At 38.5% G+C, this 12249-nt stretch overlaps 1 protein-coding gene across 2 annotated transcripts in view; it reads right to left on the bottom strand.

The window, feature by feature from the left end:
• Positions 1 to 668: 668 nt before the first annotated feature.
• Positions 669 to 12249, bottom strand: part of LOC115255993 (uncharacterized) — a 283008-nt gene continuing 271427 nt past the window's right edge. For both annotated transcript variants that reach the window (XM_062856101.1, XM_062856100.1), the window contains 2 exons: positions 9787 to 10371; positions 669 to 1649 (listed from right to left, as the gene is read on the bottom strand). In XM_062856101.1, coding sequence (XP_062712085.1) covers positions 10253 to 10371 — 119 coding nt within the window. In that variant the 3' untranslated portion in view covers positions 669 to 1649; positions 9787 to 10252. The remainder of the gene's footprint in view (positions 1650 to 9786; positions 10372 to 12249) is intronic.

Here is a 12249-nt window from a genome sequence, read left to right on the forward strand (position 1 = left end):
ACCTACAAAGTTCTATCCCAGATCATCTTCCATCGTTTTTAACTTGAAGTAAACGAATTCGTGGGAAGTAACTAAGCCGATTTCATCGATGGCCGGTCGACAACGGATCAGATCTTCACCGTATGGCAAAACCTCCAGAAATGCCGCGATACCAGGTCAAAATGCACCACCTGTTCATCGACCTGTTCGAGGACCTGAAATCGAATCCCACTCCCGACAAATTCACAAAATGTGGGTTCTTCCTTCGGAAGGGAAGTAAAGCGTGGGTCCCGAGATGAACTAGCCTAGGGCCTCGTTAATACAGATTAAAAAAAGAAAAAGAAAAAGGGGACTGCTGCAATGTGAAGGCTTCCTTGCCCACTATCTAACAATCACCCTGGATGGTGTTGTGCGACGAGCCGGGCCCAACAGATGGGGTACGATCTTCACGAAATCCGGCCAATTTGTCTGTTTTGCGAATGGCATGGATATTATTTTTATAAGAACGGTACTCACTAGATCACCAAGCCCGTCTCTAAGTTAGGTTGACCTTGAAGCATACCGAAAAACTGAAGGAAGTTGACAGAAATTTGATGTCCTCACGATGAAGATATTTGCTGAGTCCCCTGGGGCCGTAGCCATCGAATTTCTTTCCTTTCCATCCCGCATTCCAAACAACACCGATTCGATTCGCTCATTTCTCAATCTTAAAAAGTATCTTCGATTTTATTATCGGCCCGCGCAAATGCGGCCGGCAATTTCTAGCACTAGTATTTACAGCAAGAAAAGTTTTATATTGTCAATATTTTGCACGCTTTCTCCGAACGGGTTTCGTTCTTCCATTTCGTCGCATCTCGTTTCGCATTCTAATTCACTTAAGAGTAAAAATTATACTAGAGAGGAAAGGGACATGGGGGGTAGGCTAGTCATTTCCATTCTCACCTGTTGGATTTGACCCTGAATGGGAAAAAGTTTTTTTCCGGGAAGGTATCACACACTTCCACGGTAGTTAAAAATAAAGATTTGTCGAATAAATTCATTCACAGAGAGAGTTTCGTTCACGCGCGTTACTGTTCAACGGTTGAACTCATTTACCTAAGGTTTCCTTAACAACTAGATGGAATGAAGTGTGGCTCAGTGACAAATGTTACGAGTTGATCTATAAACATACAAGTCTTTTTCTAGAGTCTACTGGGTCTGGGGTCTGGGAGCGAGGAATGAACACTGATTTATCTACCTAATGGTCTAGATCTATGAAGCAAAGGGAATGAAATGGATATAGGGGCCGTTCAAGTTCGTTTGATCTAGTTTTAGATTAACCTAATTTCTATTGATTGCTGATTGATGAACGAGTGCATTTGTTGAATTTTACTATTGGCTATCGGAATCTCTGCCTTTTTTCTCTGTCTCTCGCTTACACCTGCATAGTGGTCGTCGGCAGCCGAGGCGAAAATAAAGGTGGCTCAAAATTATGTAATCCTGTGTGTACGGTACCCAAAAGGGTTTGTTTCTGGGGTGGTCGGGTGAATGATTTTCGAGCTCATTTCGAGCTTAGGTTATGCAAACCTAGCCCAGATGGATGTGTGCCTCGTTGTAGGTCTCGTCGTCTCTGTTTATTTTCTCCTATTTTACCGTCTGCTCTGAGAGATCACATTTGCTCGGGGTTTACTCTGAAATGAAGGAAAATGATTAGTGATGTTCACGCTTAAATGGGTTTAAAGTAGTGAAATGTCCATTTATGAACTGAGTTGAATCATATAACAAAATAATGCCTTTATTTTATAAATTGAATAACTGTTTAAGTTGACAGAATATAGTTCGTAACTGATTATGCTCTGGGGGATATGATTCGTGTATCGTCTAGTGTAGTGCTTGTCGTTGATAATTACCATAGTTTCCCAAAATTGTAGAACTAATGTTCAACATTGTATACAAGAAGCTCCCTCCCAAAAATCCGGCAATACTTTATGAGGAACGGTTGACAGCTTACCCCTTGAAAAAGGCTTAACAAAAAGCCGAAACGTCGGGAAAAGCAAAACTTGTCGTTTTGATTTACCCAAGACTGAGAAAGCCATCATTCCGGAGCCATATTTCCAAATATGAGTGAAACAATTCTACCACTACTGTGTCAAATGAACATACCGTGATCTTGGGGGTAGTTGATCAGTGGGCTGCTGACTTTGATCGTTACGGGATTCAAGTCTTTCAACCGCCAAGGGTGCTACAGTTTTGCAACAACGGAAGAAGTTTTGACGGAAAATTGTTGATTTTTTTAACTTGTGATGTACTTAGGGAGTGGCGCAATGCCTCTCAAAATCCATATTTAATATTGAATACATTAAAATAAATTAAATTCTCGTAAATTCTCGTAAAAATAGTGCATTAGGCTCGAAAAAGTTAAAATTTGACCAATTCTGAATTGATTCATGTCATCAGGGGCGTTTCAGGAGTTCTCAGGAGAGTTGCAGAAAGTCTCAGCGGTGTTTTAGGGAGTATGAGGGGCTGTTCAAGTAGTATCTGGAGGTTTCAAGGGCGTCTCAGGGGCGCTTCAAGGGGTCTCAGACGGTGCTGTCATCCTACCATTCAGAGCTGGATATTCAAGGTTCCCAATTTGCTGCGCCTCCTATACTGATACACCCCCATGTAAATCACTTGAATACTGCGCATAATTAATAATAATAACAGGGAATTCCCTCCATGAATTATGAACTTCCTTAGAATTTTCCCCACGATTACCTGAAGGAACCCCGCCGGAAATGTCTTCAGGGATTCTTTCAGAATTCATATTTTTTTCCTGAATTTTCATAAAGACAAGATTCTTGCAGGATTTCTTAGAATGACTTCAGCAAGAATTCCTCCAAAGGTTCTTCAGGTATCCCTTTAGAATTCATTCCTGTAAATATATTCATTTGAAAATTTCTCCAGGGATTCTTCCAGATATTCTTCCAGAAATTCTTCCACGTATTTTCCTCGAGTAATGTTGGGGTAGATCTAAAGTTTTTTAAGAGTTTCATCATGAAGTTGGTCTTCAAGAATTTTCAGAAATTAATTCAAAATTCTTCCCGGGATTTCTTCTGGGATATTTTAACAAATTTCATCATGAATTGCTTTAGAAGTTTGTACACGTATTCCTTCATGGTTTATTTTTTTTAAAACAATTATGAAGAAATTCTTCCAGGAATATGATCAAAATTTTCTTCCAAGAGTTTTTCTGTATGCTCTCCCAAATATCGAAGGAATTTTTCAGTGAGTGTCTCCAGAGGATTCTCCAGAAATTCCTCCAAAGATTTCTTCAAAAGATGCAGTTCTAGCAGAATTTTGTTTGCAGAGATTCGGAGATTCTTTCAGATGCTTTTATTTTCAGAAATTTTCCTTTTTTTTTTAAATTTTCCTTGGATTTTCCTTTAAAATTTTTCCAGGAACTCTCCAAAGGTTATCTCAGCAATTCCTGCAAAAAATACTCCAGATTGTATTCCTTGGCATTTTTCAAGATTATTTTTTTAGAATTTCTCCTATGAATACCTACAGAGGGTTCTCCAGTTCCTCCAAGTATTTTTTTCAATGAATCTCTGAAAATATATACAGAAATTTCCTCAGTGATTCTCTACAGAATTCTTCCAGTTTTTTTTTGTGCCACTGGATTTCTTTATGAAATGTCTACTATGTGCACTTATGCCTGAAGAAATTGCATAAGAAATTCTTCTTTGTATTCCTCCAGAGGTATCTCCAGGAGACCCAAGCTTTACTTCGAAAAATACTCCAGCGAATCCTCAGGAATGTATTGAGGAATTACTTCAAGGACGTCACCAGTATCCTTGTCCTGAAATTTCTGCAGACGTTTTTTTTAACAAATTTGTTCCAAAAATCTTCCATGGATTTCTTTACAAATTTCTCCAGAAACTTCTCAAGATTTTTTTTCTTGAAATTACTTCCAGAGTTCTTCCAAAAGTTTCTCAAGATTTTTTTTCCAAGAATTAAGGAGATATCTGAAAGAGCTTCTTCATGTGATCTTCCAGGTTTTCATGCACGAATTCCGGGACTTTCACCCAAAAATCCCTTCAGAAAATTTTCGAGAACTTGTTCAGGGAATCTCCAGAAGTTTTCAAAAATTTCCTCCAGAGATTTCTTTAGAAATTCCGAAAAGGACTCCATCAAGAATTCTCCCAAGATTCATTGTGATATTTCTGGAACAACTTCTGAAAAGAAAAAAATCCCTGGAGTAACAATTCCTGCAGGACTGTGTCTACCGAAACTGCAGCAACAATTTCAAAAAAAAAGATCCATGTAGAAATTTATGCAGGGACCCCAGAAGGGTTTTCTCGAGTAACTCCTGGAAGAACTTTTGGAAAAATTTCCAAGCAATCTTGTTAAAAAATATCAAGAGGAATTTGTGAGAAAAACTTCGTTAACCCTTCAGCGCGAGCGCCGTTGTAAGAAGTACAACACTACCAAAAAACCTCGCTCGTCGTATAAAGCTCGAGCGCGGTGCAGTTTCAGCTGCTTGATGGCGCGCGTCCTGGAAGGTTAAAGAGCTTTTGCAGAAATTCGTTGGTGAAATTTTTGAAGAAATCTCCAGTAGAACACCCTACATTTGAGGAAAAACTCAAGAATCAATCTAGAGGAATATCTATTAGTGTGGGTCATCGGATCCGTTTTCTCAGATCAAAGCTTTTTTGGTTCCGTTTCGGGTCCTGAGTATCTGTGCAAAATTTATGCACGATCGGTTGCGTCTACACTTTGCGCATTGCAATTGAAATTTGTATTGGATTTTGTATGGGAAAACATCCTTTTTTGCATTTTTGCCATAAGTTGAAAAAGATTGTCTGAACCTTTTTAACCGATACTGTATAATGATAGCCTAGGATGTTCTGAAAAACTTTGTTGAAGACCGCAAAGCGATTCGATGCTTGGGAAAATAGTTATAACCAACGAACCGCATGTACGTGTTTATGTTTTAACATGTAAAGGAATAACAATAGCAACAAAATCATGCTGTTTCGCCAAGCAATGCCAACGCTATAACTTTTTTCATAAGCATCAGATCACTTCCCGATCTTTGACAAAGTTTTTCAGGACACCCTAGGCTATGTTTTCATTTTATCGGTTATACGATTTTAGAAAAAATCGAGCTTGTTATAAGAGAAATGCAAAAAAGTGTGTTTTCCCATGTAAAACCCCATACAAACTTCAAACACGATGCGCAAAACGTAGACATAACCGATCGTGCCCAAATTTTGCACACTTATTTGGGTCCTGAAATGGGATCAAAAAGCTTTGATCTGATGGGATACCATTGAATTTATCATTTTTCCATATAAACGATGACCCACTCTAATATCTATACCTGTTCGCATTAATGAAGGAATATCTGGAAGGATTTCCAAAGTAACCACTTAGAGAATTTGTTACAGAATCTTAAATAGATTTTGTGAATAAAATATTGTTATATATTCTGAAAGAAACCCTGGAAAATTGCGTAATTTTTGGAATTTTTGGAAGGAATCTATACAATTCTACCTGAAAGAGTTCTTATAGAAATTTCTGGAGAGACTCTTGAAGGAACATCTGAAGGAAGTCCTGAATTGTTCTATTCGTTTACAAAAATTACCATTTCTACCGGAGGTTCTAGGGACCCCAGAACCTATTTCGTGTCCTCCAGATGGTCAGAAGCCTGCAAATTAGGTGTTATCGTTTCTTTCGGGCTACATACAAAAGTCTGTTTCAGATATTCATTCGGTAACAAAACTAACCATTTCCACCGGAGATTCCAGAGTCTCCAGAACCGGGGACGTGGTAAGGCAGCGGACGAATCGATGGAGTTTGGCAGAGTCAACCCAAAGTAACTTGAATAAATCAAATTACCAGTAAACACTATAATAAATCTGTGTTATCCTCTTAAAATAGTTACGATAAGCTGGAATTATGGCTGATGACACCTTGTATTCGCCACGCAAAAAAGGGGAAGGGTCTTAGGGGTACCCCCCTATGGTGTACTCTTCCTCTTGATGATGCTTCAAACCAATTGAGATTTGGTGCTCTAGTTTCTGAAATAGAAGCAGTTGAACTGACGAAAAGTTGCAAGTACCGAGGCTGGGATCGAACCCATGACCATCCACTTATGAAGTGAACGTGTAGTCACTACGCTACGAGCCCCGGCACCCCTTTGCTTCTAGCCCTATCATATATAGAGCCATTACATGAAAAAATTAAAGACGAAAATAAAAGTGCTCCGATATTCAAATTCGGTAGTAATGATCTTTATTTTTTCCCTTTTTTTTTGTTTCGCCATTAGGGTGGTCATTTTGAAGATAAGGTGGTCCAAACGAACGAAATTCTCATTTTTATTATTTTCAAACCGTCATATTTTTTGAACCAATAGACCGATTTGCAATATTTTTTCACGAATCAAAGGATTAGGTATCAGTTGAAGATTTTAGAAAAAAAATATAGTAAACTTTAATATGCAAAAATGGTAAACATCAGTTTTATATAATTTTTCCAATGTCCATTTTTTTTTTAATTTTTCAACTATTTTAACATAACATATCGAAAAGTTAGAAATGATCTTCAAGCCGTTTTCGAGTTTTTTTTTTAATTTCATGTTTTTTACTCACATACGTGTGGAATGACCATGCGTCTCCACCGCTTTAAAATAGACGTTTATTCTATTTATTTTTTAATATTTTTTTTATAGATATACATCCATGGGCTACTGGGTGAACTCCGGTTTGTAACAAAGAACCAGCGAATTCGCCTGCTGGAGAGTGATAATCCTCCATGTATCCCTTCAGGCATTCCTTCAAAAGTTCCTTCAGAATTTCTCCATAAATTCCTTAATATCCTCCTATGGAAGTTTAATCTTAGATTCCTTCTAAAGTTCTTTCTGAGATTTATTCAGGAGCTTCATCAAGAGTTCCTCCAGGAGAGCCTTCGAATAATGATCTAAAAGTTCTTTCTTAGAATTCTCCAGAGGTTCTTTCGAGAGACCCTCAGGAGATCCTACTGAAATTACTCCAGCAGTTGCTTTTGGTGTTCCTGCAGGAATTAATTTCGGAAATCGTCAAAAGGATTCTTCTTGTATTCGTCAAGAAGTTTCATTTTGAATTTCTTTTTCTGAGATTCCTCCAGCAGTTCCTTCTGGGAATTGTTCAAAAGTTTCTTCTGTGATTTTCCATGGAGTTTTTTTTTTCTGTGATTCCTCGAGAAGTTTCTTGAAGCCTTTCTTGGATTCCTCCAGATGCTTATTCGAGGATACCTTCTGGGGTTATTCGAAGATTTTCCAATATTGACAAGAAGTTGCTATAGGGATATATCTAAGAATACCTTCAAAGATTCCTCCTTCTGGGAATTATAATTGTGATTTCTGTCGGTATTCCACCAAAAGTGCCTTCCGGAATTCACTCCTTCCTTTTGGAATTTCCACAAGAGTCTTCTGGCAAGATTTTTCAAGGAGTTTCTTTTGAGATTCCAGGGAAATTCCGGAGTTACTCCGGAAAACCCCAACGCGATTTTATATGGAAGATTTAATGTATATTTTTACAGGGGTATATTCCGATTTGGAGAAGTAAGAAATTTGGCAAATGTGTCATGGGTAACTTTTCTTATATTTATTAGAGTAAAAGTAAGGCTGATACAAAAATTAAATTTGTTCAATGTCATCCTCCTTAAAAAAATCCCAGAATATGTGAGGGCCAAAAAAAACTTGGCAACTTTTGACTCCATTTCCAATAGAAAAATAACTTTCGAATATTTTTTTCAATAGTTGAAAAATGTTTCTTCAAAAGGGAGTTTAATTTTTCCAATAGTTTTTTAAGTTTTAATTTTATTGTTCCTCATTTATTTTAATCCCTTACCCCGCCTCTCGTACCCGATGAGAGACATCGGACACGAAAGAAAAATATGTTTTGCAGCTACCTTATTAGTGTACAAAAACATTAAGAAAACCACATAGGGGATTTTCTCAAATCCAGTGGGGCGGAAACAATTCCTAATCTTACTGAGAAGGGGGTATCAGGAAGTTTCAGAGGGGTGCATGTAGATTTCTTGGGCGTTTCAGAAACACTTCAGGGAATTCCATGGGATTTCGGAAGAGGTACTACGAGGGTCCAGGGTTTCGACAGGGCTGCAGGAGGTGTCAGAGGCGATTCAGATAGTCTCTGGATTCCAGGGAGGTCCAGAGGGTATCAGAAGCGTTTCAAGAGGTCCCAGAGGATTTTCAGCGTTTCCAAGGGGTTCGTGGTCATTTTAGGTTTCAAGGGGGTTCAAGATGTACCAGGAGGACTCACGGGCACATAAGGAGGTTTCAGTGATCCAGGGGGTCTCAAGGACACACAGCAAAATATATGAAAATTTAACAGCACGAACATTAAAGATCGACTGAAAATGGTAACCAAAATTCTGTAATCCAGTTGCATTTGGTGTCAACCAAGCAGCCCGCTCTGATATCAACCAACCAGGCGGCTTGTTTACAGATTTTAAGGCATATTCGCTTGAAATTTACATGCATCTGCTGTTAACCCTTTCTTTCCCACAAGGTTTTTTGACATTTAAAAATAGATAAAATGGTTTCTGAAAAAATCACCAGAACAAAAGATGTATAGTTTTACTCGAAAATATCGTTAGAAATGAAAAATTTGATTTTTTGGGTGGATCACCTGTGATCCATTGGGAAGATGGATGCACTGAATTCACATCTAGATTCACATATACAAATTTTGTTTTTTATTTGTATATTGTTTTTTTTTTAAACTATATATTTATAAATCGTCTATTACATCTTTAATTCATCCCGAGATTCTTATCTAGCCCTTCTGTAAAACTTAATGAAACTTGTCGGACTTCTTGCAGTTATCATAAGTAGTTATTCGGACATGATTCGCTTCAAATCTATGGATTCTCTCCTCGTACCATATAAACCCTCCTGGATTCATCTACGACTTTTTGCCGGCGCTAAATAGATTACATTATATGAAATAATGACATTTTTACATGAAACCCTATTAATAATGGAAAATATCTTGAATGTAAACAAACATGCTAACAACGAACAGGTTAGATCAAGAAGGTTAAAAATGTCGTTATGTTCCCAATGGATCACTGATGATCCACATGTTTGTTCTTAAAATTAGTGTTTTATCGTCAACTTGTTTGTGAAACGGTATTTTATTGTGCTAATATACATACTGTAGGGCATGCTAGTATTTTTTTTCCATTGAAAATAATGTTCATGTTTCGGAATATTGAATATTCAAATATTGTTTGAATTAAAATATAAAAGATACCGACTTTCACCTAATCATTTAGCTCCAGAACAAAAACGAGCAGAGAAATTTTGACCAAACTTGGCATAATAGTTCATTAAACATATACAAACATCTGACGAAAAAATGGGAATGATCTAACTTATCTAGGATTTGTATGAACAGTGCAAAGTAGTGGATCACGTGAGATTATAGATGACAGATGTTGTTTCATTCAATCCGTGGATTTTGGAGGGGATGACAACAGAGAGTGTGAGGGTGGTTTACAAGAGGCCGATTTTTCTTTTCATGGAGGTGATGGTTAAGACGTTTTTAAAGTAAAGATTGACACAGGGTGTAATAAAGTGAAGATAAGAGAGGACTCTATGGGTTTTGAAGGAGAATCAACATGGGAATTCAGAAGAATCTAAAATATGAGCAAAAATAAGTCTCAAAGCCGTAAGGACAGGGAGAGGGAAAAGGAGAGACTGCGAGGGGGCGTGTGGTATTGTAAAGAGGGGAAAAAGGAATCTCTTTCATTACTTACTTACTACTAAACCTTACTTACTAAATTCTAATGAAGTCGAACGTAGCAGGTCCTAGCGCGGTATACTGGTTGCGTACTCTCTTACTCTACTCAAAGGGCCACGGGTTGTGTGTGGGTGTGGATCTATGGAAGAAGCCCTTTCCGGTTCTCCTGGGGGGTGTGTTGTCCTTACAAATCGAATCCTTATCGAACTAAAATCACTTGTTTCGTCTGCCTTCGTCGCACTTCCTCTGTGTTGGTAATGTAGCGACTGGGTGGCGGCAGCAGTAGCAGCGGTATGTACGGTGGTTGGGTGTTGCTCCAAAATACTCATTTGGTGGCCTTCGAAGCGCCCGAATCGGAAATCGTCGGGGCCCTTTGATTGGGTCCAGTTTTTTTTGTTGTTGTTGAATTGGATTAGGCACACTTCTCGGACCACATTTTTCTATTATGTTTGTCGCTTTTACTTTATTTGTAGGAACCATCGCTTTCCCCTTTTTGTTTTGCTCTAGTACATCATTCCCGGATGGACCCCACCACCACGCTGGAAGTACACGTTCGGATTACTGCTCATCGTTTGCTCCAGGGTGGTGTAGAGATTGGCCTCGTCCGGACGCATAAACAGACCTGGAAGGAAAGCAAACAGGGAAACAAAAGTTTGTTAGATAATCTCTTTGACTGAATTGAGAGCGATTCATGAAAATATTGATGTATGACCAAGACGGGGGAACGCAAATTGAATCATTGAATTCTGAATACGTTGCCCTTCGTCCATCGCAGCTTTTCGAATATTTTTTCACGCTATAATCCCACCCTTATTAGGCATTGCAGTTGAGGCTTAAGAAGGATAGCTGATTATCTCAGAGAAACACAAGGTCAACTGCACCATTGCTCCGGTTAGCGCAGTAAGGGTAGAATACTGTGGAGGGCGCCCTAGTACTCCACAGGCTCCGTTAAGCGGTTAGGATTTTATTAGACGAACCAGCCAAGGGCTGAAAGTCCCTATAATAGAGATAAATCAATCAATCAATTTATTAGACCCCCCTAACCATTCATTCCCAGGTACGGTAAGCATATAGCCGCATCACCCATGAATTAGGGGTCCTGTTTAATGGACTCTTACCACCGGAACAGGCGGTCCGTAGTGTTATTCTTAGCCAAATGTGACAACCGCTATCGACACTACACAACAGCTATCTAGACTGATCGAGAAAAGAAGTTAATATAGATGATCAACTTCATATGGACCCGAACAGCCGACAAAAGTCAATAGTACCACAGCATAAATCCGCCTATCAGACGACATGGGAATTTTCTGACAGACAATACAATTATGCCGGGGCCCGTAGGGTAAGTGGTCACACGTTTGTTTCATAAGCAGATGGTCATGGGCAAGGTCATGGGTTCGATCCCAGCCCCGGCACTTTCGTCAGTTGCTCTTTCTCCCTGAGAGCAGCTGACACTGACCCTCTTCTGAGCCCATGACTCAAACGGACCCGGATACTTGGACATCGGTGAACGGCAACTCATAACGGACTCCCAATCGGACTAGAAAAAGGAATAACCAACATGCTCATCGTTATACCATGATAGAGTGGAAAGTGAATGCAGCGCGAAAACCAACCAGTTCGATATAGTAGAATAATAGAACACATTTCGGCGCTGAATGTAAGTGCAGCTGCCAAGTGGAATCGCGATTACGTAGTGCCCTAGTGGACAAAACTGCTGAAAATTTGGTTAAGTGGTTAAGAATAACAAAAAATATGGATGGTTAGAAAACTTTACATGAAAAACCAACAAGAAAGGGTAAAATCTAGAGCATCCCAAAGAGGATTTTAAGTTTTGTTCGGCTCTACAAGAGATCTTTATGACCAAATTTAAAAAACTTGCAATAAAACTGATTTATACATTAAAACCTGTTGATAACCTCTTTTAGAGCATCTTCCGACTAAGTGGACCACTCTCGGAGAGGTTTTGCAAACCACATTAAAAGTAGCAATAAATCCGTTTTAAAACCTAGTTGAAAAATTTTCCATTCTCGTTTGTTGTTGTTTTTTTTTCAACAAAAACTATGACAGCTCAAGATGCAGAGAAGCTTCTTCGATGGCACGTAAACTTCAGCAGGATACATCATTCGTAAGTAGAAAGCGATCATTTAAAAGTAATATTTTAGTAGTTATTGTGTTGGTAGGCTTATGCGCATTCAATTTTACCCTGAATATTGAGGTTGCAGAAACATAAATTTAATGCTTTTCGAAAATAGTGAATATTATCATCTTGGAATGAAATAAATCAATTCGTTAATTTAGTAAAACTATCTCGAATCACAAGAAAACTCAACAGAGAGAGTTTATCTATGTGAGCATGTTATGGAAATGGTGGCAAACTATGAATTCATTTCTAATTTGAGCAAAATTAAATATTTTCCGTTCACGTTAGCTAATCCTTCAATATAGCGACGACCATAATCAGCGAAAATAAAACGAAAGCAAGTTTACTTTTATG

This window comes from Aedes albopictus, chromosome 3 (genome assembly GCF_035046485.1).
Source record: "Aedes albopictus strain Foshan chromosome 3, AalbF5, whole genome shotgun sequence".
NCBI lineage: Eukaryota > Metazoa > Arthropoda > Insecta > Diptera > Culicidae > Aedes > Aedes albopictus.